Source organism: Myripristis murdjan, chromosome 5, assembly GCF_902150065.1.
Source record: "Myripristis murdjan chromosome 5, fMyrMur1.1, whole genome shotgun sequence".
Classification (NCBI taxonomy): Eukaryota; Metazoa; Chordata; class Actinopteri; order Holocentriformes; family Holocentridae; genus Myripristis; species Myripristis murdjan.
In genome coordinates, this window is record NC_043984.1 from 32,525,515 (window position 1) to 32,544,045 (window position 18,531).

Genomic DNA, 18,531 nt, shown 5'->3' on the forward strand with positions numbered 1-18,531 from the left:
TTCCCTCCATGAGGACTGAGTCATGGAGTGTTGACTTGTTTGTTGTAGACTTGTGAGCATGTAAAGCCTTTGGAGACTGTAAACAGTGATACTGGGCTTTAAACAAACTTGAATTTGGACTTATACAAAGGAAACACTTCTCTGTCGAAGTTGGACTCACCTCCTCCCCTTTGGAGAGTCGATCTGGCAGCATGTGACTGCAAACAGACACACGGAGACATAAACTGATGATGTCTAATGACAAAACTTACACCACATCCTACAACACTACTCAAAAAAACTAAAAAAAAAAAAATAAATTCTACAGCACACACATAGTGGTACAAAATCTATGCTGGCTTTGGCTGTTTTTTTAATAACAGTGATTATGGATGCTTGGATGATGTCGACAATACGTTACCATAAGCTTACAGCCGTAAAAGAGCACAGAAATCAATACATTGCTCCACTGAATGACCTGGAGGCAAATATGATTTGTCCCTTCACTGTTTTTACTCACATCTCCTAACTCCCTTCTTTACTCTCTCTGCTTTTACTATCTCGCTCTTCACCAATCTCTCTCTGTCTCACACACACACACACATCCCTCCTCCCGTCTGGCCACTGTCCCAAGGGCTTGGGCAGGACTGCTGATGTATAATTACATGGGCTAGCTGGCAGTGGAGGGGCTTTTTACTACACTGCCTCTGATGAGTTCAAATTGGAGAGATGCACGCTGGTAATTATGAAGGAAAAAATCCCAGGAGGCTGAACGGGTGTGAATGTGAATGAGAGCGAGATAGAGAAAAAGAGAAGCAGGCAAGGAATGAAGCAGTAAAAAGGGAGAGGACGGTCAAGAGCGAAGCCAAAATGTGCTTCTGGTGCTCGCCGTGTCCCGGCCTCCCTCTCCCTCTGCTCCCAGTTCCTCATCAGCCAGTCACTTCTCAATTATGCGTCCCAGTTCAAACAAGGCCTGTCTCAACCAGATGGCACAGAAAGTTGCAAAAGCACCTCTAAACTATTTATGCCCGCTAATGTGCTGTGAGTTATAGCTCACCGCCGGGCTATGAAATTATCATCGCGGTGATGTAGATGATTATTTTTTTACCCGAAGAGGAACCAGTCGTAAGCGATGGTCAGATACAGGATTTCGGCCGGCTCCAGGCTGGCGTGCACTGCGCCGTCCTGTGAAAAATACATAACACGAGCGAGTCAAACATCTCCAAAAACACAACAACAGCGCTAAATAAAACACAACGGGACAGTCATCGAGGAGACGTTTCACGCAGGCACACATTCTCGAAGCTGAAAACCCAGCTCCTCTCATGTCACATTTCTCATTCCTTTTGAAAAACACTCCCTGTGAAATCTGTGCGATTTTGACTCATGACAACTTTCCAATAAGGATGAATCCTTAAGAGAAGAAAAAGAGAGACACATACATATTTATAACTTCTGGATTCTATTTTTATACAGCAATGAATACAGAGCCGGCTAATTAAGGAGAGTGTTTGGAATGGTAAATTGGATTTGTGTGGAGAGGAATAAATGAGGAGCGGTGCTGGGGCCGAGGCAGATAGATTCAACTTGGGATTACCAAAGTCACTAATGAATGGTAGAGGGGCTGAAATGAGCAGCCGGGTGACTGAGTGTCGTGCAGAGAGACACCAGGGGGGGAAAAAGGAGATAAAATAAGCAAAAGGAAGAGAAAAAGTAAAGACTTACTGCCCACAGGGAGAGCCTGAGGAGGGACACGAAGAGAGGCGTTCGGTCCCAGCCTGATATGCAGTGCACCAAGAGGCCGCTCTCATCTGAAGAAAAAAAAAAAAAACACAATACCTTTAGAGGACCGATGTGAACACTTCAAAGTGCACTGAGAGGAAAAGCGCATTACCAGTATCAATATATTGTTTTTCTATATTTATATTATAAATAAACAGGCACCGTTCTTATATGTTCATCATAAAAAAAAAGTCAAACCCAATACGACTACACAGGGAAGTAGCACATCCAAAATGACTCACATTTCATTCACTTATTGAAGCTCACACTACAAAACACTAACTCATACTGGCGAGGGAAGCAATAAAAAGCTCTTATGAAGGCTTTTCCTGTCCTGATGTGATTTTTATACCCTAATTCTGGATGTGCAACCTCACTCCATTTTGAGTTTCTGTATTAGGATTATTATATCAACCAAAATGCATCAACACATGTCTAATACTGAGTAATGAATGTGAAAGGACTGCAGGGGTGGCACTGTGGTGTGCATATGGCATATTCTGAGGTAGATAGATAGATAGATTTACTTTATTGATTGAAATTAAATAGAATAGAATAAATCCTTAAACTTACATCAGTTTGATACCACTGAGTATGTTGTTCACTGAAAATATGTAAAAATATGAAGTAAAGATTTCTGTTAGTCCTAAAAAGTTGGTACACTGCCACAAAATCTCCATCTTAACAATCATTTAGTGTCTTATTCAGTCTTTAAAATCTTATTTTGAAAAAAAAAAAAAAAAAATGTGCCAGTGGGACAGGAAACTCCCACTTCTTTCCATAGAAGTTTCACTTGTTTCAGAAATGATTTTGGGAACAAGCATAAATATGATGATGATGATATTTTGAAGTCAAGTTGGAAAACAAGCAGGATTATGTGACCCCACTGGCAGACTGTTTTTACCTTATTCAAAGAAAAACAAGATTTTAACACTAACAAAGAGACTTGTAAAGGAGATGTTTGCGGTATAAACTTGCACAAGGAAAACGGTGGGTAAACTGATTTTAGACATGTTTAACTCTCACTTTACCATTAATACTATATTAGGGGGGCAAAGATTGATAAGCCTGAGACTGGAACCAGACAATTTTATGACACATCTGTTTAAACCAGGACCAGCAGGTATGTCAGACTGAAAAGCTGACAGATAAGTCCTGTGGTTGAAAAATTTCTGGGTTGAAAACCATTTGAACTTTAACAATACAAAACAGTTCTGACAGATTAGAGTTTAACATTTCAAATGGTGTGAAACAGTGTTGCTGGGTCGGGGGAAAAACCACCAAACCTGGCAACACTGGGCCGACCTGCACGGACTAATGCAAATCATGTCTGCTGTGTGGGATTTCTACAAAGTGGGTGAAGACCATTCAAAGTTCACTGCTGGTAAAACATGCTAAGAAAAGGCTGCCCATAGTGGGAGTACCATAAAAACTTTGATCAAAACGTTGTTCAATAAAGAACACGTACAAAATATGTTGGTGCAGACTGTTAATTATATTAAAGTGAAGGAAATAGGAATCAACCACGATCGGCATCAGAAGGTCAGTCTATGTTAGCAATTGTCATCAGCCCAGAAACATAAAAATGGTGCATCCCTATATTACCACATAACATGAATCTAATGGCACTCATGCTTATTGTGTCCCTATGATACTGTATGCGCAACACTTCACCTATCAAATGAGTTATTAAAGCCTGAAACTGGAAAAGGTTCACGGTGCTTTTATGAAGACACTTTAATAAAACGACCTGCCTGCCACCGAGGCCACCTACATGCACTCAGAGCACTTTAGAGAAAAGTGCGCACCACATGGCATATTTTATTAAGATCTATGTCCTATATTTACAGTATATATATCACATTTACATTCCTGCTGCTGTGCTCCAGTCAGAGGCCAAAGAGCTGTGTGAGCAAAAGTGATTATTTTAAGAACAGTCAGCTATTTATTCTGCAGTATGTAAATTCTCCAGGGGTATTAGCATAACAGTTGCTCTGGGCCTTTTCATTACGGAAACATTTTGAATATGTATTGCTATACTTGTAAGGACCTTCACTGAATACATTCACTCCGTAATCCCTAAAGCCGGGATCAAACTGTTCACAATTCCTTCACAGATTCAGCCCCATTTTGACACAATTTTTGTTGTGGCTGGCATATTTCCAGCATCGTGTCAAAAATTAAACCATTTTGCATGATATGTATGACATGAGATGTTTTGTCCAGGATGGCTCATGACACCCCAACATAATGCCAAGGTTTGAAAAGGTTTTTTTTTTTTTTTTTTGTGGCAACTAGTGTGACAAATCTTCGGGTGAAAGACGGCCTGTGCTGATTGATCAGGGTCAAATAAGCAGTGAGACCTCCATTTCAGCCAAGACATGGCCAAGTATTTATGTCACTGTGAACGCCTGATCTGACATGCTGACTATTCTGATAAAATAGATATATCATATCATCATTTATGGACATAATCTCCATCCCAATCCAGAAATGGCCATTCTTGGCTGGTCACAAACTCTAAATGATTGGAAAGCTTTGTTGATCCAGTATGGAAGGGTCTCTGCAAAGAAAATCACTCTCTAAAGTCTGGAACAAAAAAATATCCCATTGTTTCCAGTTAAAAATCTGGTCCTATACACTTTTCAAAATACAGTGCAACTGAAATAAAAGGGTGACATAGTTAGTGTAGGAAGAGGTGGATAATGTTCCTGTTTGTTATCCTTCTCTTTTCTGAAAAAGTGCAAATAAAATATTAAGAAAAAAGATATATCATGTAATCTGACCCTGGCGTAAGCTTTACCTGCACCATTAAATGCCTAGCTTTAAGTCTAACCTAAATCCAGCCCTAAACCATGAATCCCAACCCTAAACTTTCAGTAGCCTCCAACTCAGCCAAAGATAAACAGGCTCAACTTTCTGTGACCCAAAATGTAGCTGAATCTCAGCATGATGTTTAATTTTATGTTCCCAAATCAGCTCCTAGTGCTTTCTGGAGAACAGTGCATCTTTAATGGTGACTTCATGCTGCCACAGTAGGCATAAATAAAAAATTTCAACCAATAAAACCTTAATAAATCCCAACCCTCCTCTGTTGCCATCAACTGAAACAGTGTTTCACTCCCTAACTGACATCCTGTTGGTTTGCATTTTTGAACAACCTCTCCCTGTGTTATGTATAACGTCCAGTTATGACAATAATTGTATGAAATCACAGAGGTAACATGCCATTTCTAGAGGTCTTTAAATTTCTAAGGATTATTCATGTGGTGTAACCCGACCTGATTAAATGATGGATAAGAGAATCAAACCTGTGCCTACAACCACCTACCATCACTGTTGATGATGTGCAGCAGCAGCTTCAGGTAGTTCTGTGTTTGCTCCACCAGGTCCCACGACTGGCAAACACACACACACACACACACACACACACACACACACACACACACACACACACACACACACACACACAATTTACAATTCACATGAATGACAAGAAAATACATCATCAGTGGCCGCAAAGCCACAAGAGAAACCCAACACTGACAGAGCACTGATTTGGTTCAAATCATTTTGTTAAGGCTTGTGATGAAGCTGTGATGAGTCACAGTCAGTGCAGTTTCAGGGCTGAACAACAGATGGCGCTGAAACACCACAAATACTAGGCAGCACAATAACATAGATTAAAACAGAATAGAATACAGTGGAATGAAATAGAACAGAATGGAGATGGAAACTGAATTAAAAAGAAAAGAGAAGAGAGGAAAAAGGAGAAATAAAAACAGCAACAGAAAAGAATAAAACAGAGAGGGAAATTGAATTTAAATGAAAAGAAAAAAGGTGAAATAAAAACAGGAGCAGAATAGAATAGAATAGAATAGAATAGAATAGGTAACCTGGTATTCACTCCAGTCAATGTTCAAGTTGTTGGTAAAGCACACAGGGATTGTCAAAGGAGCGTCCACATAGTCCTGTCAGTGCAGACACAGTGACATCGGGTTAATACACACACACACACACACACACACACACACACACACACACACACACACACACACAGGTGTTTTTATAGTGTGTTTACAGCAGCAGACATTATGTACCTGATTCCAATTGAACACCAGTCCCTCGGCCGTGTAGTCTCTGTCTTTGTAGTCCTTAAAGAACTCACATCCTGAAAACACACACACACACAAACCGAGGTGTACATTACTATTTATTAGACAAAATTTTTGTAGAACCATTTCCACTGTCTGTATTAAAGTCTTCAGTCGATGGTTAAACCCCTAAAAATCAACTTTGTTCATCAATATTACTTATAGTTTCACTTACAGATCACTTACAGATTTTTTCCATTAAACAACATCCCTTCATGCCTAAAAACGGCTTAGAAGTAACACACACATATAGATATATTCATTTATTTATTTCAGCAAATCTCTTAGTTACACAAATACTGCTTATGTGAAGCAGACATTTCAAGTTTGTCTTGTTGATTTCATGAAAATAAAAAACAGTCGAGCGACCTGCAGGGCTGGTGGTGGTGATATGGAAAGCACCTGACACTGTAACTTTGAATTGTCATACTGGCTCATCTCTAACCCGGTGTCCCACACTGACTCGACTGTACAAATAATACAGTCTCTCCTTGGGCCAGTTGGCAAAAAAAATGAAAAGGCCTCAGAGGGAAAACAACAAAGAGAAAAAACAAATATGGCATGTATCCCAGAGTCAAATTTGTGGAAGGGCAAGTTATCTGACCTGCATTTATAAAACCTTCCTTGGGCCAATGAGTGTAACTCTCAACATGAATCAAAACAGTGGTACGACTGATCATTTCCCATCTTCTGGCATAATCTGACCAGCTGTGTGTAAAATGGATAAACAAACAAACAAACAAACAGACTTTTTTGTTCTTCTTACTGACGGAGAAAGTCAAAGCCGTGCAGCTCATTTTTGTGCCCATTATTTTCTTAAGATGCTTGTAATTTATAGCAAATACATGTCTTGCTTTGTGCATACTGCAGTTTTGCCCGCTCTTTTATTTCATGTTACCTGGGTAAGGCACAGAGAGCAGGGTGAAGTCTGCATAGCGTTGGGCCTTGTCCACCTTCTCAGAGGACGTTACACTGGAGAGACAGACAGAGAGAGAAGAAGAACGACAGAGCAGAGGTGAGGAAACACAGCATGAGTATTTATGAGCATTTAAAATACACACACACCACTTTGACACAGGCGTTCATTAATGGAAGGACAATCACATAAGTGAGAGCAATATAAACACACATTTATATGAATAAAATCAACCCCAAATTAAGCCTCCCATATTCAAAAACACTGTGATATAAAATAATCATCCCGACTCCATACACATTAGCATATGCAAAGGTCTCTGACCACACACACACACACACACACAAACACACACACACACAGAGAGAGAGAGAGAGAGAGAGTCAAGAGTCAGATCTCTTACGTAAGGTTTCTCACAACAAATAAAAAGACCAGCTTAGGCAATGACCGGAATAACGCAGTTAGATTGTGTGTGTGTGTGTGTGTGTGTGTGTGTGTGTGTGTGTGTGTGGGCTGTTCCTTACTTTAGGCCAAACTTAACCTTCTTGTTCTCCACCATCAGGTCACAGATGTAGCGAACCGAGAGGTAACGCAGCAGCTTAATGTCGTGACCTCGAACCTTGTCAAAGAGCTGGGAGTCCCCGTTCCTGAGGGAAGTGAGAGAGAGAGACAGAGAGAGAGAGAGAGACAGAGACAGAGACAGAGACAGAGACAGAGAGAGAGGAGGGAGAGAGGAGTAGAGCAGGAAAACGATTTTGAGAAAACTTGATTTTTCTCTGGGTGGAAATATTCCTGCTTCTGTGATTTTATCCAGTTTAACCCCTTACTGCCTGAATTTATTTACAATTATCTACAAAAAATAAATTGTTTGTGTTTTTGCCTTCAAGCAGATGCTAAATTATTGGTGGTAGAGTGCTTCCAATACAATTCTTGGTATGTGTGAAATATGCATCAACAGCATCAGTGGGATACATGCACCACCTCGGCTGCATTAAGACTGGAAGTGGTTTGAGGCGAATTTGCGACAATAGTCTACAAGAGGTTAAGGCCCACAACAACAACTCGAGACATCACTGCTGTCTGGTTGGCAATCACTCACGGGAGAGAAAAGTGACTTTCCTCCTAGTTTTAACAGTAAGAAGGATTAAATCAACAGTTTTGAAGGTGTGACAGAAGAGTGAAGAGAGTAAATTACTACAGTTAGAGTTTTGAAGTGAGTCATGGCAGTGCATCAGGACAATTTAACTCCAACATAACAGAGTAAGTTTTTATATACATTATGATGTCATTATCCAATTTCCCCTCAGGGATCACTAAAGTATTTCTGATTCTGATTTGTGTACATACCTACATACCAGCATACGCAAAGATACAGACATATTTATGTACATACCATGATTTAAAGAGCAAAAAGAGGAAAAGTTTACAGTATGAGACCATTTACATCACATACTTTTTGGAATAGTGTTTATAATTAACTTTCTTTGAGGTCATGTTCTGTTTTTACTGGCATTTTGCGTCACATACCAATTCAGCCCATAAAGAGACAGGTGTCTCGTGTTCACCGTGCAATAAACTGGTTAAAAAAGGGATCTGATTACCTGACGGCGCTGTCGTCCTCTGGAACTTCCTCTGACTCCGTCCACGTATCATCGCTACCCCCTGGAGAGGAGCGGAGCGTAAAAAACAGACAATGAGGGGCTAAGCAGAAAAACGGGAAAAAAACACAACCCAACAGATGCCAGTCGCCTAAATTCAAACACATACAGTATATTCAGAAAAATTAACCTCCACAAACTGCAGTTTCAAAAAAAGGCCCATCTGTGCAGCTGGTTGCAGGTTTGATGTTAAATTTGAGGACTTTTTTGTGTTAAAATGAAATGAGCTTTTTCATCTCTTGAGGAACACTCCAACATTTGGGCAAAATACCCTTTTTCCTACTTCCCTGGACTGAGACAAGATGTTGGATACCATTTTCACCTCTGTACATCCAGTGGTTCCGTTCCTATGGGCAGCATTTTGTGTTAACTTAGCATAAACACTTGAAGTCTATGGGAGTCGTTAGTCCAGCACCATCAAAGTGAAAAAATAAACCGAAGAGTAACTCCAAAGCTGTGTTATTCACACAATGTGCAGAGGGGAAAATGGTATCAGACATCTTGTCTCAGTCTGGGTAAGTCAGAAAAACTTGGACGTTGGACTATTCCTTTAAAAATTCACCAGGACACTGCAACACGCTTTAAGCCATCTAAACCTGGATATCATATTGAAATTACTTTGTTTAGAGATGCACTAGACCATAGATTTTTATGTGGAAATGAACCTGTTTATGAGCCTGAATCACAAAGTGGGATGGAAACAGGGAGGGCTGGTGATGTATCAGTAATCTGTCAGTACTGTGAAATCAGACTTGATATCATTGTGGATTTTGGAAATTATAATATGCATTTTAATGGCTAATGGCTGTGTTACAGTAAAGTGATCAAGTTTCCTGAACTCATTAAACTGCTGCAGCCCTTCCATTATTTGCCTGTATCTGCTTGGTCATCATATCAACATGACTGAAAATTGTTTATCAAAATCCTTGTGTGTGGATATCTCCTGAAAGCAGCGATAGATATTGTGATATTGATGAACTGTCCAAATCACCCAGCCCTCTCTATGCCATCTTCACTGAACTGATATGCTGTTGATTTACCGTGTGCCCCAAATTTTATTCTGGCGTTGGATATGATTTCACAGAGGCAGGAAAATATTCTTGGTGCATGAGTGATGAATCAGAACGTTTAAACAAAAAGTGTCGGCGAGCAGGTGAAGTCCTTCACGGGTGGGAATCACCAGAGGCCCAATGATGTGATATTATCATGATCATGATTATGATGATAGTCACGATAGTATTGTGATTTTGAACACTTTGCGTTGAGTATTGCAATAACATGTATGTATACCTTTTTTCAACTGCATTATGCCCCAAGGGAAAACTTTGTCAATATCTGTTTTATGGAATACAATAAAGTTTTCATTGTTTCATCTCACTTCAATCATTTTTATTGCAGGAAAATCGAATTGTCAAGCAGACAGCTTGACCAACTCTCTCATAAAAATCTGTCATAAAGGTTGCATCGATTCTTGGTGTCTGTTTATCGATAAAATATTGCCACAAAAAATATTGCAATATTATATAATGCTGATTTTTTTCCCCCACCCCTACTTCACACTTTCTAAAAATTCAGTTATTCCTTGCTGCCACCGAAGCCAAATATTTCAACTAAAGCCTTGAGTTCCAATAATACCACTTTCGTACCAAGCTCGTGGGTTTTACTCAGCTTTTATTTTTTTGACCTTGGACTACCTGCTAAAAAAAAAAAAAAGCATGTGACACCGATTACATTAGTAGAAGCACTGTGCAGGTTAACTGGTGTCACAATTTTCCAACCCGACTGAAACCGCGTTCCACCCCAGCGGTGTCTGATCTTGACACGATGAACACAAGTTAATGTCCGATCCAAAAGATGGTGCTTTATTGGTAATTTATCATGTTACACAGGTTAAAGTTACACTGAGGTTGGGCTTGCCTGCCTAAAATGTAGAGCATGTCCCGTGTCATCACACCTACACGGGTCACAAATTAGCAGGTGACCCATTTCAACCTCTGCTGATCAGAGCCGAAGCCGATAATAACCTGGGGCTGCTGCACGGTTCAGAGCACAGGGCAACGCTGAGCTCACGTCCCGAACAGCAGTGAGATTTAAGGTCAGTGTGAGGGGATGTAACACACTTCAAGACATTTTTATACTTCTGCACAGCACAAAGACACAGCTGGACGCTTTGAAGAGCCATTTAGCCCTGCTGTCCTTGTACCGTGTGTGTCCGAAACTCTAAATCACAACGAAACAAAAAAAAAAAGAGCAAAGAATCAAAATGCAACAGATTGTGCAGGTGAGATTAAAACCCCCATGAGGTTTATGAGATTATCTCTCAACCAGATACAACAAACAAATCCAGAAAAAGTTACAAAACAGGTACAAGATAAGCTTCCCGTTATTTAATGCACATGGAGAGTGCGATAATTGATTAATAAGTCTGAATGAAGCTGCTACATGCTGTGTGACACCAACTATTGAGGGGAACATTAAACTGTCTGAGAACCGCTGCAACTATTTACAGGCCAGCGAGCAAACATGGAACTGAAACCTTCCATGGAAAAAAGTCCCACGCAACTTCCCCTTTAAAGTGTAACTTCGAGTGATTCTCTGTGTATGTGTGTGTGTGTGTGTGTGTGTGTCGTACCTGAGAAAATATAGTTGTAGCCTGTGCGTCCATACAGCTCCCCCCAGCCAGCCAGAGTGGACGACCGGCAAATGTGCTGCAGTGTGAGAGGAAAACACTGATCAAATCAACAGGCCGCCACACACAACCACAAAAAACAAACACAGGAAAGAGGTAGTGGTGCCCAAAGAAACTCTGCCGGCGTGGTTTTCTGTTGCACCTTTGAGGTATTTCTTCTTTTAGTTTCACTACCGGCCCTGTTTGTGTCCTGTTTTTTTCTGTTTCTGGTCCAAGTTGTAATGGCAGCTTTTGTTTTTGCATACATTGTCATTATAAATGTCCTAATTCTTAACATCTGGACTGCACTGGACTACACCTTCACCTTCAATAATAAAGCTAAATTAGACTTCTACTTTAATTTTTCATTTTCTGTAACAGTGCTACCAATGTTATTTATCAAAACTGAAAAAAGGGTTAAGTGTCCGCGCGCCAAATTCATGCTGCCAAATACTGTTTAATGCAACATTTCAACCACGGGAAACAAGCCAACACTTTTCCTTTTTCATTGCAAAATTATTTTGTCCTGCATCATATTTCTATAATTTAATAAAACTGGCACATAATGCAAAAAGACACAAAATAATAAGGCAAAAATCAGGAAAAACAAGAAAAGAGCTTGAACATATTCAGAAATACTGCTCATTATTGATCATGAATTAATGTGAAATATAATCAAAAACATTTAAATGAAATAGCAAGTAAATAAATATCAGGCAAATCAGCAGATAAACACAGAAACACATATTATTATTAATTACTATTATTCATAATAATGTTATTACTGTTACTACCATTATTTCTATTAATACTAATACTAATATTGCTAATAATAATGATCATAATAATAATAATTTTAACAAATCATTGAATCAGTAGGTAAATCCCATTTATTATGGTTCTTGCAAATACACAGCCCTACATTTGTCTATTTTTTTAACATTTTATAGATGAGAGGACTAATAATCGATATATGAACAGACACTGAAAATAATTATTATTTGCAGCTGTAGAATTTACGTCATGTTCTCGAGTCACTGTGTTCACCAGTTTGTGGCGACATATAGACAGACATACAGACGTCACCGTGAGAACCTAACATCCTCCGTAACCATAATCGGTGTGAGGGTTTACACGGCACAATAACCAGGTTTCTGCAGGAGAATTCTAGGTGCCATAACCTGATGTGTTTTAATCTACTTCTCCCGATTATGGAAACTGGCTTTCCCATTTACACGGCATTTGAGGAATCAGATAACTGCCCAGAAAACCCGCCCACAAAAGTGCATTTAAACAGAGCGAGTGACATAAGAAGCCGGAGTAGAGACTGAGTAGAGCTCCCAGGACCGGCCCGGCAGCAGTACCTTGCCATTGTAGAGGATGACAGGACAGACGAACCTCCCTCTGCAGCGAGCCAGCTTACTCCTGTTGACCAAGTCCTGCAACTTACTGATCTGCACTGTGCTCTCAAACCTACACACACACACACACACACACACACACAAACACAAGTTTTCCATTAGTCCATCATTTAATCATTCAAACTCAATTTAGTTCTTTATAAAGAAGATGCAATTACACGAAAACACAAAGCACTTGACAAGAGAGATTAGTGAGCGGTGGGTGCTGAAGTATCGAAGGAGATGACAACAATCAATCAGCCGCGAGCAAACAATCACCTGCTCCTGATGTCTGAGAATTAGGTCAGCAGTTAAATAGGACAACATTTGGCATCAGCGACGACTGATCATTTCCTTAAGTTAATCAATCTACCTTAACTGCCTGACTGTTAACTGCTGCTTTTGCCACCAAAAAAAAAAAAAAAAAAAAGAAACACTTGAATGGACTTCCTAAAAAATTTAAGGATTTCCTTTTTAAGAATAAAAAGTTTATTTATACTTATGCACATCTGAATTATACATAGCAGCTTTGTCAGGAAAACAGGGGAACTATTCACAGTTCAGCAAACAAACATAAAAAATTATAAATCATGGTATCATGTGCAATCATGTGGAGAAGTATCTTGTGACGGTTTAAGGTTTATTTGAACCGAATGCATGGTCCAACACTGACTGATACTAATAATCAGGAACTTTTTAAACTGGAAACTTCAAAAATGTTTTTTTTTTTAAAACGAAAAGATTTTCACTGGCACTTTACGGACAATTACAAAGAGTAAACCTAAGATTTTTTTTTTTCCTTTCCTCCTGTCAATATGAAAATTAACCTCAGGCATTCAAAAATATATATGATCACAGGAGTCTGACATCTCAACCCACTGGACCCATTTCATTTCATTCCATATTATGGTATGTGTAGGTGTCCTATCTTGTACATTAAGCAGCCTTCAAACCTGAACGTCTGCCGCCAAGTAAGCAATTAAGTTTCACTATTGGTCGACTGAGTTTAGGACCTTCCTCATTGGTTGTTGCTTTTTCAAAATGAATCGGTGCAATGCGGCTCAAGATGGCTGCTTCACGTGAACAATATTACTGCAACTAAGAGATTCCCCTCAGTATCAACTCAGCTCACTGAGAACCTGAACGGATGTGAATGATAAATAAAAAAGGACCAGGAACTATTCACAACTTTAGCCCAATGGAAAACCAAAAAATGTGGGCAGATTTGAGTCGAGTTGAGCCGTACCATGCAGTGGAAAAGCAGCCTATTTCATTTTAAAAACAAAACAGAGCTATTTAACTGTATAAAAAATTGCCATTGCTCATGAAACTTTCTAAATGTTGTCGCAGTCCTGTTGTATACTGGATTTTGATCTAGTTTTGTTTAGACTGTGGCTGTTACTTCCCTCCTGTTGAGGAGCAAGCACCCAATATTTTCACTCACCTTTACACCTGTGTATGCAGCAAATTGACCAATAAAGATGATATGGTTTGAGCAAAGCCAATTGTGAGTGAAAACAATGTTAAAGCTACAATGTGGAGGAGATATTATTTAAACTTACACATACTGTAGTTCAATACCCAATACTGTTGATTTCTAAAAAGCCACTGCTACTAATACACTACTACTAAAGCTTCAAATATCATACGTTTTCAATTAGTGTCTTCATTTTAACTAGTTTATGACCATTTAACAGGGAGGACACCAATGCAAACTCTATATAATAGAGGAAATGCCTTGTAACAATTCTACACAGAAGACATTTGTTTGATGACTGTCTTATGAAATGTCTTGTAGAGTTATTTTAATCTTCCCAAAAAGTGTGTGTCGGAACCAGTGCTGCACTGAAAAACAGAGGGAGATTTGGAAGCCATGTTTAAAAATAAAACCCAACTAGAAGTGTGGGTTTCCCACTGAAAACCAGACCATAACTCAATGAACCGATGGCCATTCACTCAACAAGTGTTTTACCCCTTTAGGCTGCATTCAGACAGAATCTGGAAATACATGAAAAACAGCAGTCCTCCCATTTATTTGAATGAGGCGGGTGCGTTTAGCCTGTGGCAGTGAGTACCTCAGGATGTTCAGCAAAAAAAAAAACAAAAAAAAACACAGCAGCCATATGGCAAGAGGTAGAACCAGAATCAAGTTTTGCCAGAATGCAACGTCACGCTGCGGTGGCCAATCATGTAAGCCGGCGGTCAGACAAACAGACAGATGAGCCACGTGGTGACACACACACATCACCGCACAACCCTGCAGGAAGGGGCCAGACTGCCGGATCCTGTGTGAACGCAGCCTTATCGAACCATTCACTGCTCCATTTCAATGTTTCAATTAGTGAAACTGCCGACACGTGATCTGTGTCTTTGTCAAACAACACAAACAATTGTGCATAAAAGCTGCATAGCAAATGTGCTTTAATGTTCATAATGCATCAGCAGGGCAAAAAACATCAATGCTGCTATGAATAATTTAAATGTTGTTTCCCGACTTATTCATTTGCAACAGGGGTAACTGCAGGACAGACTATGAACTAAAAACATTATGCCTGGGGGGGGGCACTCTTTGCACACAAGGGGCTTGTCCAGATCAGGGAGCTTTGCTGTGAATGGCGTCTTTGCTCACAGCCCTAAAGTGCATCTTCCTCTGACACTCAGTGGAAGCAGTGGAAAAGGCAGTGGAAAAACAGTGGAACCACATCAAACAGCAGTTAGAAATAGGACTTTGTTGAATCACGGCACATTACTTCCCATTTCCAGCTATAACGTGACCTCACGTGACAGAGCAGTCACTTTAACCCTCTGCTGCCTTGATGCAATCAGAAAAACTAGAGACGTGTGACCTTTGCTCCCTGACCTGAAGTAAAGGTGGACACGATCAGAGCTGCGACAGAAACAAACAAGCCAGTAATTGGTAACTTAATGGCCTGGACTTTGTATTGTAATGTGAAGGACAAGCCGAGGAGCGGAGAGGTACCTGTCTTTCTGGACCTCTGTGCACTCATACTCCAGGTAGACTATTTGTCGGGGGTAATGGCCGCACACTTCTCCGTTGGTGTTGTGGATGACGCTGTACTTGTAATCTCTGCCAAACAGCTCTAGGCAGCGCTTCTCTATTGCTTCCACCTGTAAAAGACAGAAATAAACTTGCTGTTAGGTGTTTACATGCAACCACCTGGAGGATAAAGGGGAACTATCCATTTTAGACCAAAACATGTAGCCCAAAACATCAGCTTCAGAAAAAAAGCAATCCAAAATTATTAAAACCGTGGTTTCAGTTAACTTTTGTGAAAAGTATCGCCTAATCCGGGGATGCCATTTGGGTATGACAAGGTGGGGCGCGAGTGAGTACAATGTTGGCCTTTCAGTTTGTACCGTTAAATGGAGAATGATGTGGAAGCCGAGTCTAAAAATAAAAGTCACATCAGAAAGCATTCAGGACCAATGTTCCCTCTATGCAGCCAGTTTGATGACCCACATCCAATTTCCCACACTAATAGAATAATCTTGTCAGGCACCAGTCATTGCTCCACTTAAGTTTCCACAAAGTTTATTGGGTTTGGATGTTCAAGATCAAGGAACTGCTGGCATTGGAGGTGTCTCATATGAGTATGTGAGAATAAACATCCAATTCATTCCCTGTGGTTTAGGGGCTGCACTACATATTGTTATCTAGATACAAACATGCAAGAAATTAGATCTCAATAGACAAAGATATGGACGATATCAAGTTTAGGGTTAGGGTTAGCCTAAAACGGTGATTTGTCTGTTCTGGTCATAAAAATTATTTGTGAAGGAACTGCATTTTCTACATCCAGTTGGAATCATTATGCTGTTTTTTCTGACTTTCTCACTGCTGCTATGCTTAAAAGTGTGAACCTATACTGTATGCCATATCACTATCAAGCTATTTGGCATAAATATCAAGGTATGAACTGTCCATATCGTGTAGTCCTGGTGTGGTGCTCAAGTTATAAACAAGCTGATGTTTACAGTGAGCTGACATGATAAAAGGAGCAGTTTAAAGTAGACTATAAAACAAAATGCTGTGACTGCAACAGTTCATTTAGTCTTCAATTAAATTCCATTTTTCAAAAAAAAAAAAAAAAAGGTTTGGCTACATAATTTAAAGCTGAGTTTGGTGTTTATGTCAGTCATATGGCAGGTTCTGGTGAAATGTCAACAAAGGGAATAACCATGCTTACTCGAGGAGTGACTTCTTTTGCTCTGTACTGAGTCTTGGAAAACAAATCTATCAAATCCGCTATTTCCTCGCTCTTTCTGATCGGCAGACCGGAGGCCGTGAGGCTGGCGGCCGCGGAGGGGGAAGCGGCCATCATAGCGCCTCGCCCGGCGGCGGTGGGCTCTATCCGGACTCGCCCTCCTTCAAACACCGCTGCGCCTTGTCCTTGGGAACGGGAGGACCGACCAGGCCATCCCTTCCCTGCCAGCTTCTTCCTGACTGCCCGCTTGAGGGGGCCAGAGCCGGGGAGTCTTCCCGAATTCAGGGCACCGGCGGGCCGCGACACCGTCCAGACACAAGCCGTTAGCCAGCCTGCACAGCCGGCCTGCCCCGCCGACGAGCGACGGCTAACGCTACCGGAGCTAGCACGACTGGCTAAGCGGCTAGCTAGCTAGCTCGGCTCCGGAGCCGTATTCGCTTTCCCGGGCGATAAACCTAAAACATAAACACGCCGTACACTTCTCGAAGACAATTTTCAGATGTGAGGAGTCCGCTCCCACATCGCCGCTGCTGTTTTCGCAAAAAAGCAGAGGAACCGTGAACAAAAGCGCCTGGCTGTGAGTGGAGTCCGGTCGGTTGGAGTCAGGAAAGCCGCAGGATCCTTCCCGGCCTGCTCACGTTTCCTCAATGTCACGTCTTCATGTCTCCTCGGTTATCGCGACGGTAACAAGACAGGGATGATAAAGTGGCCCAGTGGTGGAGCCTGTGGCTGCAGGGCCTCGGCACCGTGTCTCCTGCTGTGGATCTAAACCCGGCCGAGCAGAGCTGTGTTGCAATCGGAGTGCTGCTGTCTCAAGGTACAACAGGCGGTAAACAGGAAGTGCACTTGGTGACGTGACAGGCATCGCCCCCACTTCCTCAGATGACGTTTTATTGTCAATTTGTAAACACTATATGAATTATATAACACATCCGTGGTGAGCGGCCAAATCCAGGAAATGGTTTGCATTGGTTTATGGTGTTGTGGTCACACTTAGATCTACTGTTTCTGCTTTTGTATCCTGCATACACTCTCTCTGAAGTTTTTGCAGTTTATATCAAGCTGAGTTGCAAATGCAGTTTGCACAACATAAGAACTAATTACCTGCACACTGAAACAATCTTCTCTTAGTGTTTATTTATTTACACCATTTCTCCATTTGTTACTGTCCCTCAGCTTGGTCTTTTTCTAAAACTATAGTCAGCAATAAAAAATTTACCAAAAGTCTTTCTTTTTGTGAGTGTTGTGTTTTTCTCTCCTCTAAGAATAGTGAAGCTGTTGTGAATCAACTTTTAATATCAAATATTTATGTGACCTTATACTAGTTCGTAAGTGAACATTTTAAGTGCACCTTTTTTACAACTTTTGCACATTTGTACAGTATACACATGTCAATAACACTGTGAAGACCTTGTAGTTTTGAGAACATTTTTTAAATTATTACTTTGAGGAGAGAATGGAACTAGAGAAGCGTCTTCTTACCTTTTTTAGTAAACATCATGTGTCTCGAAAAATGAAAATTCAGAGTAAACAAAAATAAATCTACAATTTTTTTTCTCCCGGCCGATACTTATGGACCAATAAGCATACTTTCTTCCAACCTTCCATGTTGTCATTGGAAGTGACGTGAGACATTGGTGTAAGATCCAGCACACAAGTCGTTTTGTTTTGATGATCATGCAGAGAAAAGCAAGCTGTCCCTGCTTGTTGTTATATCAGCAGATTCAAGTTAAAAAAAAAAAAAGGCC

The 18,531-nt window shown here is 40.5% G+C and overlaps 1 protein-coding gene across 1 annotated transcript in view; it reads right to left on the reverse strand.

Moving 5' to 3' along the window:
- The window catches only part of mtmr14 (myotubularin related protein 14), a 64,610-nt gene extending 46,979 nt beyond the window's left edge, over positions 1 to 17,631 (reverse strand). The window contains exons 1-13 of the mRNA XM_030051164.1: positions 16,766 to 17,631; positions 15,538 to 15,686; positions 12,522 to 12,630; positions 11,122 to 11,197; positions 8,433 to 8,493; positions 7,356 to 7,478; positions 6,814 to 6,887; positions 5,862 to 5,932; positions 5,658 to 5,732; positions 5,093 to 5,159; positions 1,705 to 1,790; positions 1,088 to 1,164; positions 161 to 197 (exon numbers count right to left, since the gene is read on the reverse strand). Of these exons, the coding sequence (XP_029907024.1) occupies positions 161 to 197; positions 1,088 to 1,164; positions 1,705 to 1,790; positions 5,093 to 5,159; positions 5,658 to 5,732; positions 5,862 to 5,932; positions 6,814 to 6,887; positions 7,356 to 7,478; positions 8,433 to 8,493; positions 11,122 to 11,197; positions 12,522 to 12,630; positions 15,538 to 15,686; positions 16,766 to 16,900 (1,140 nt within the window). The 5' untranslated portion in view covers positions 16,901 to 17,631. The remainder of the gene's footprint in view (positions 1 to 160; positions 198 to 1,087; positions 1,165 to 1,704; positions 1,791 to 5,092; positions 5,160 to 5,657; positions 5,733 to 5,861; positions 5,933 to 6,813; positions 6,888 to 7,355; positions 7,479 to 8,432; positions 8,494 to 11,121; positions 11,198 to 12,521; positions 12,631 to 15,537; positions 15,687 to 16,765) is intronic.
- Between the last annotated feature and the right edge of the window lie 900 nt (positions 17,632 to 18,531).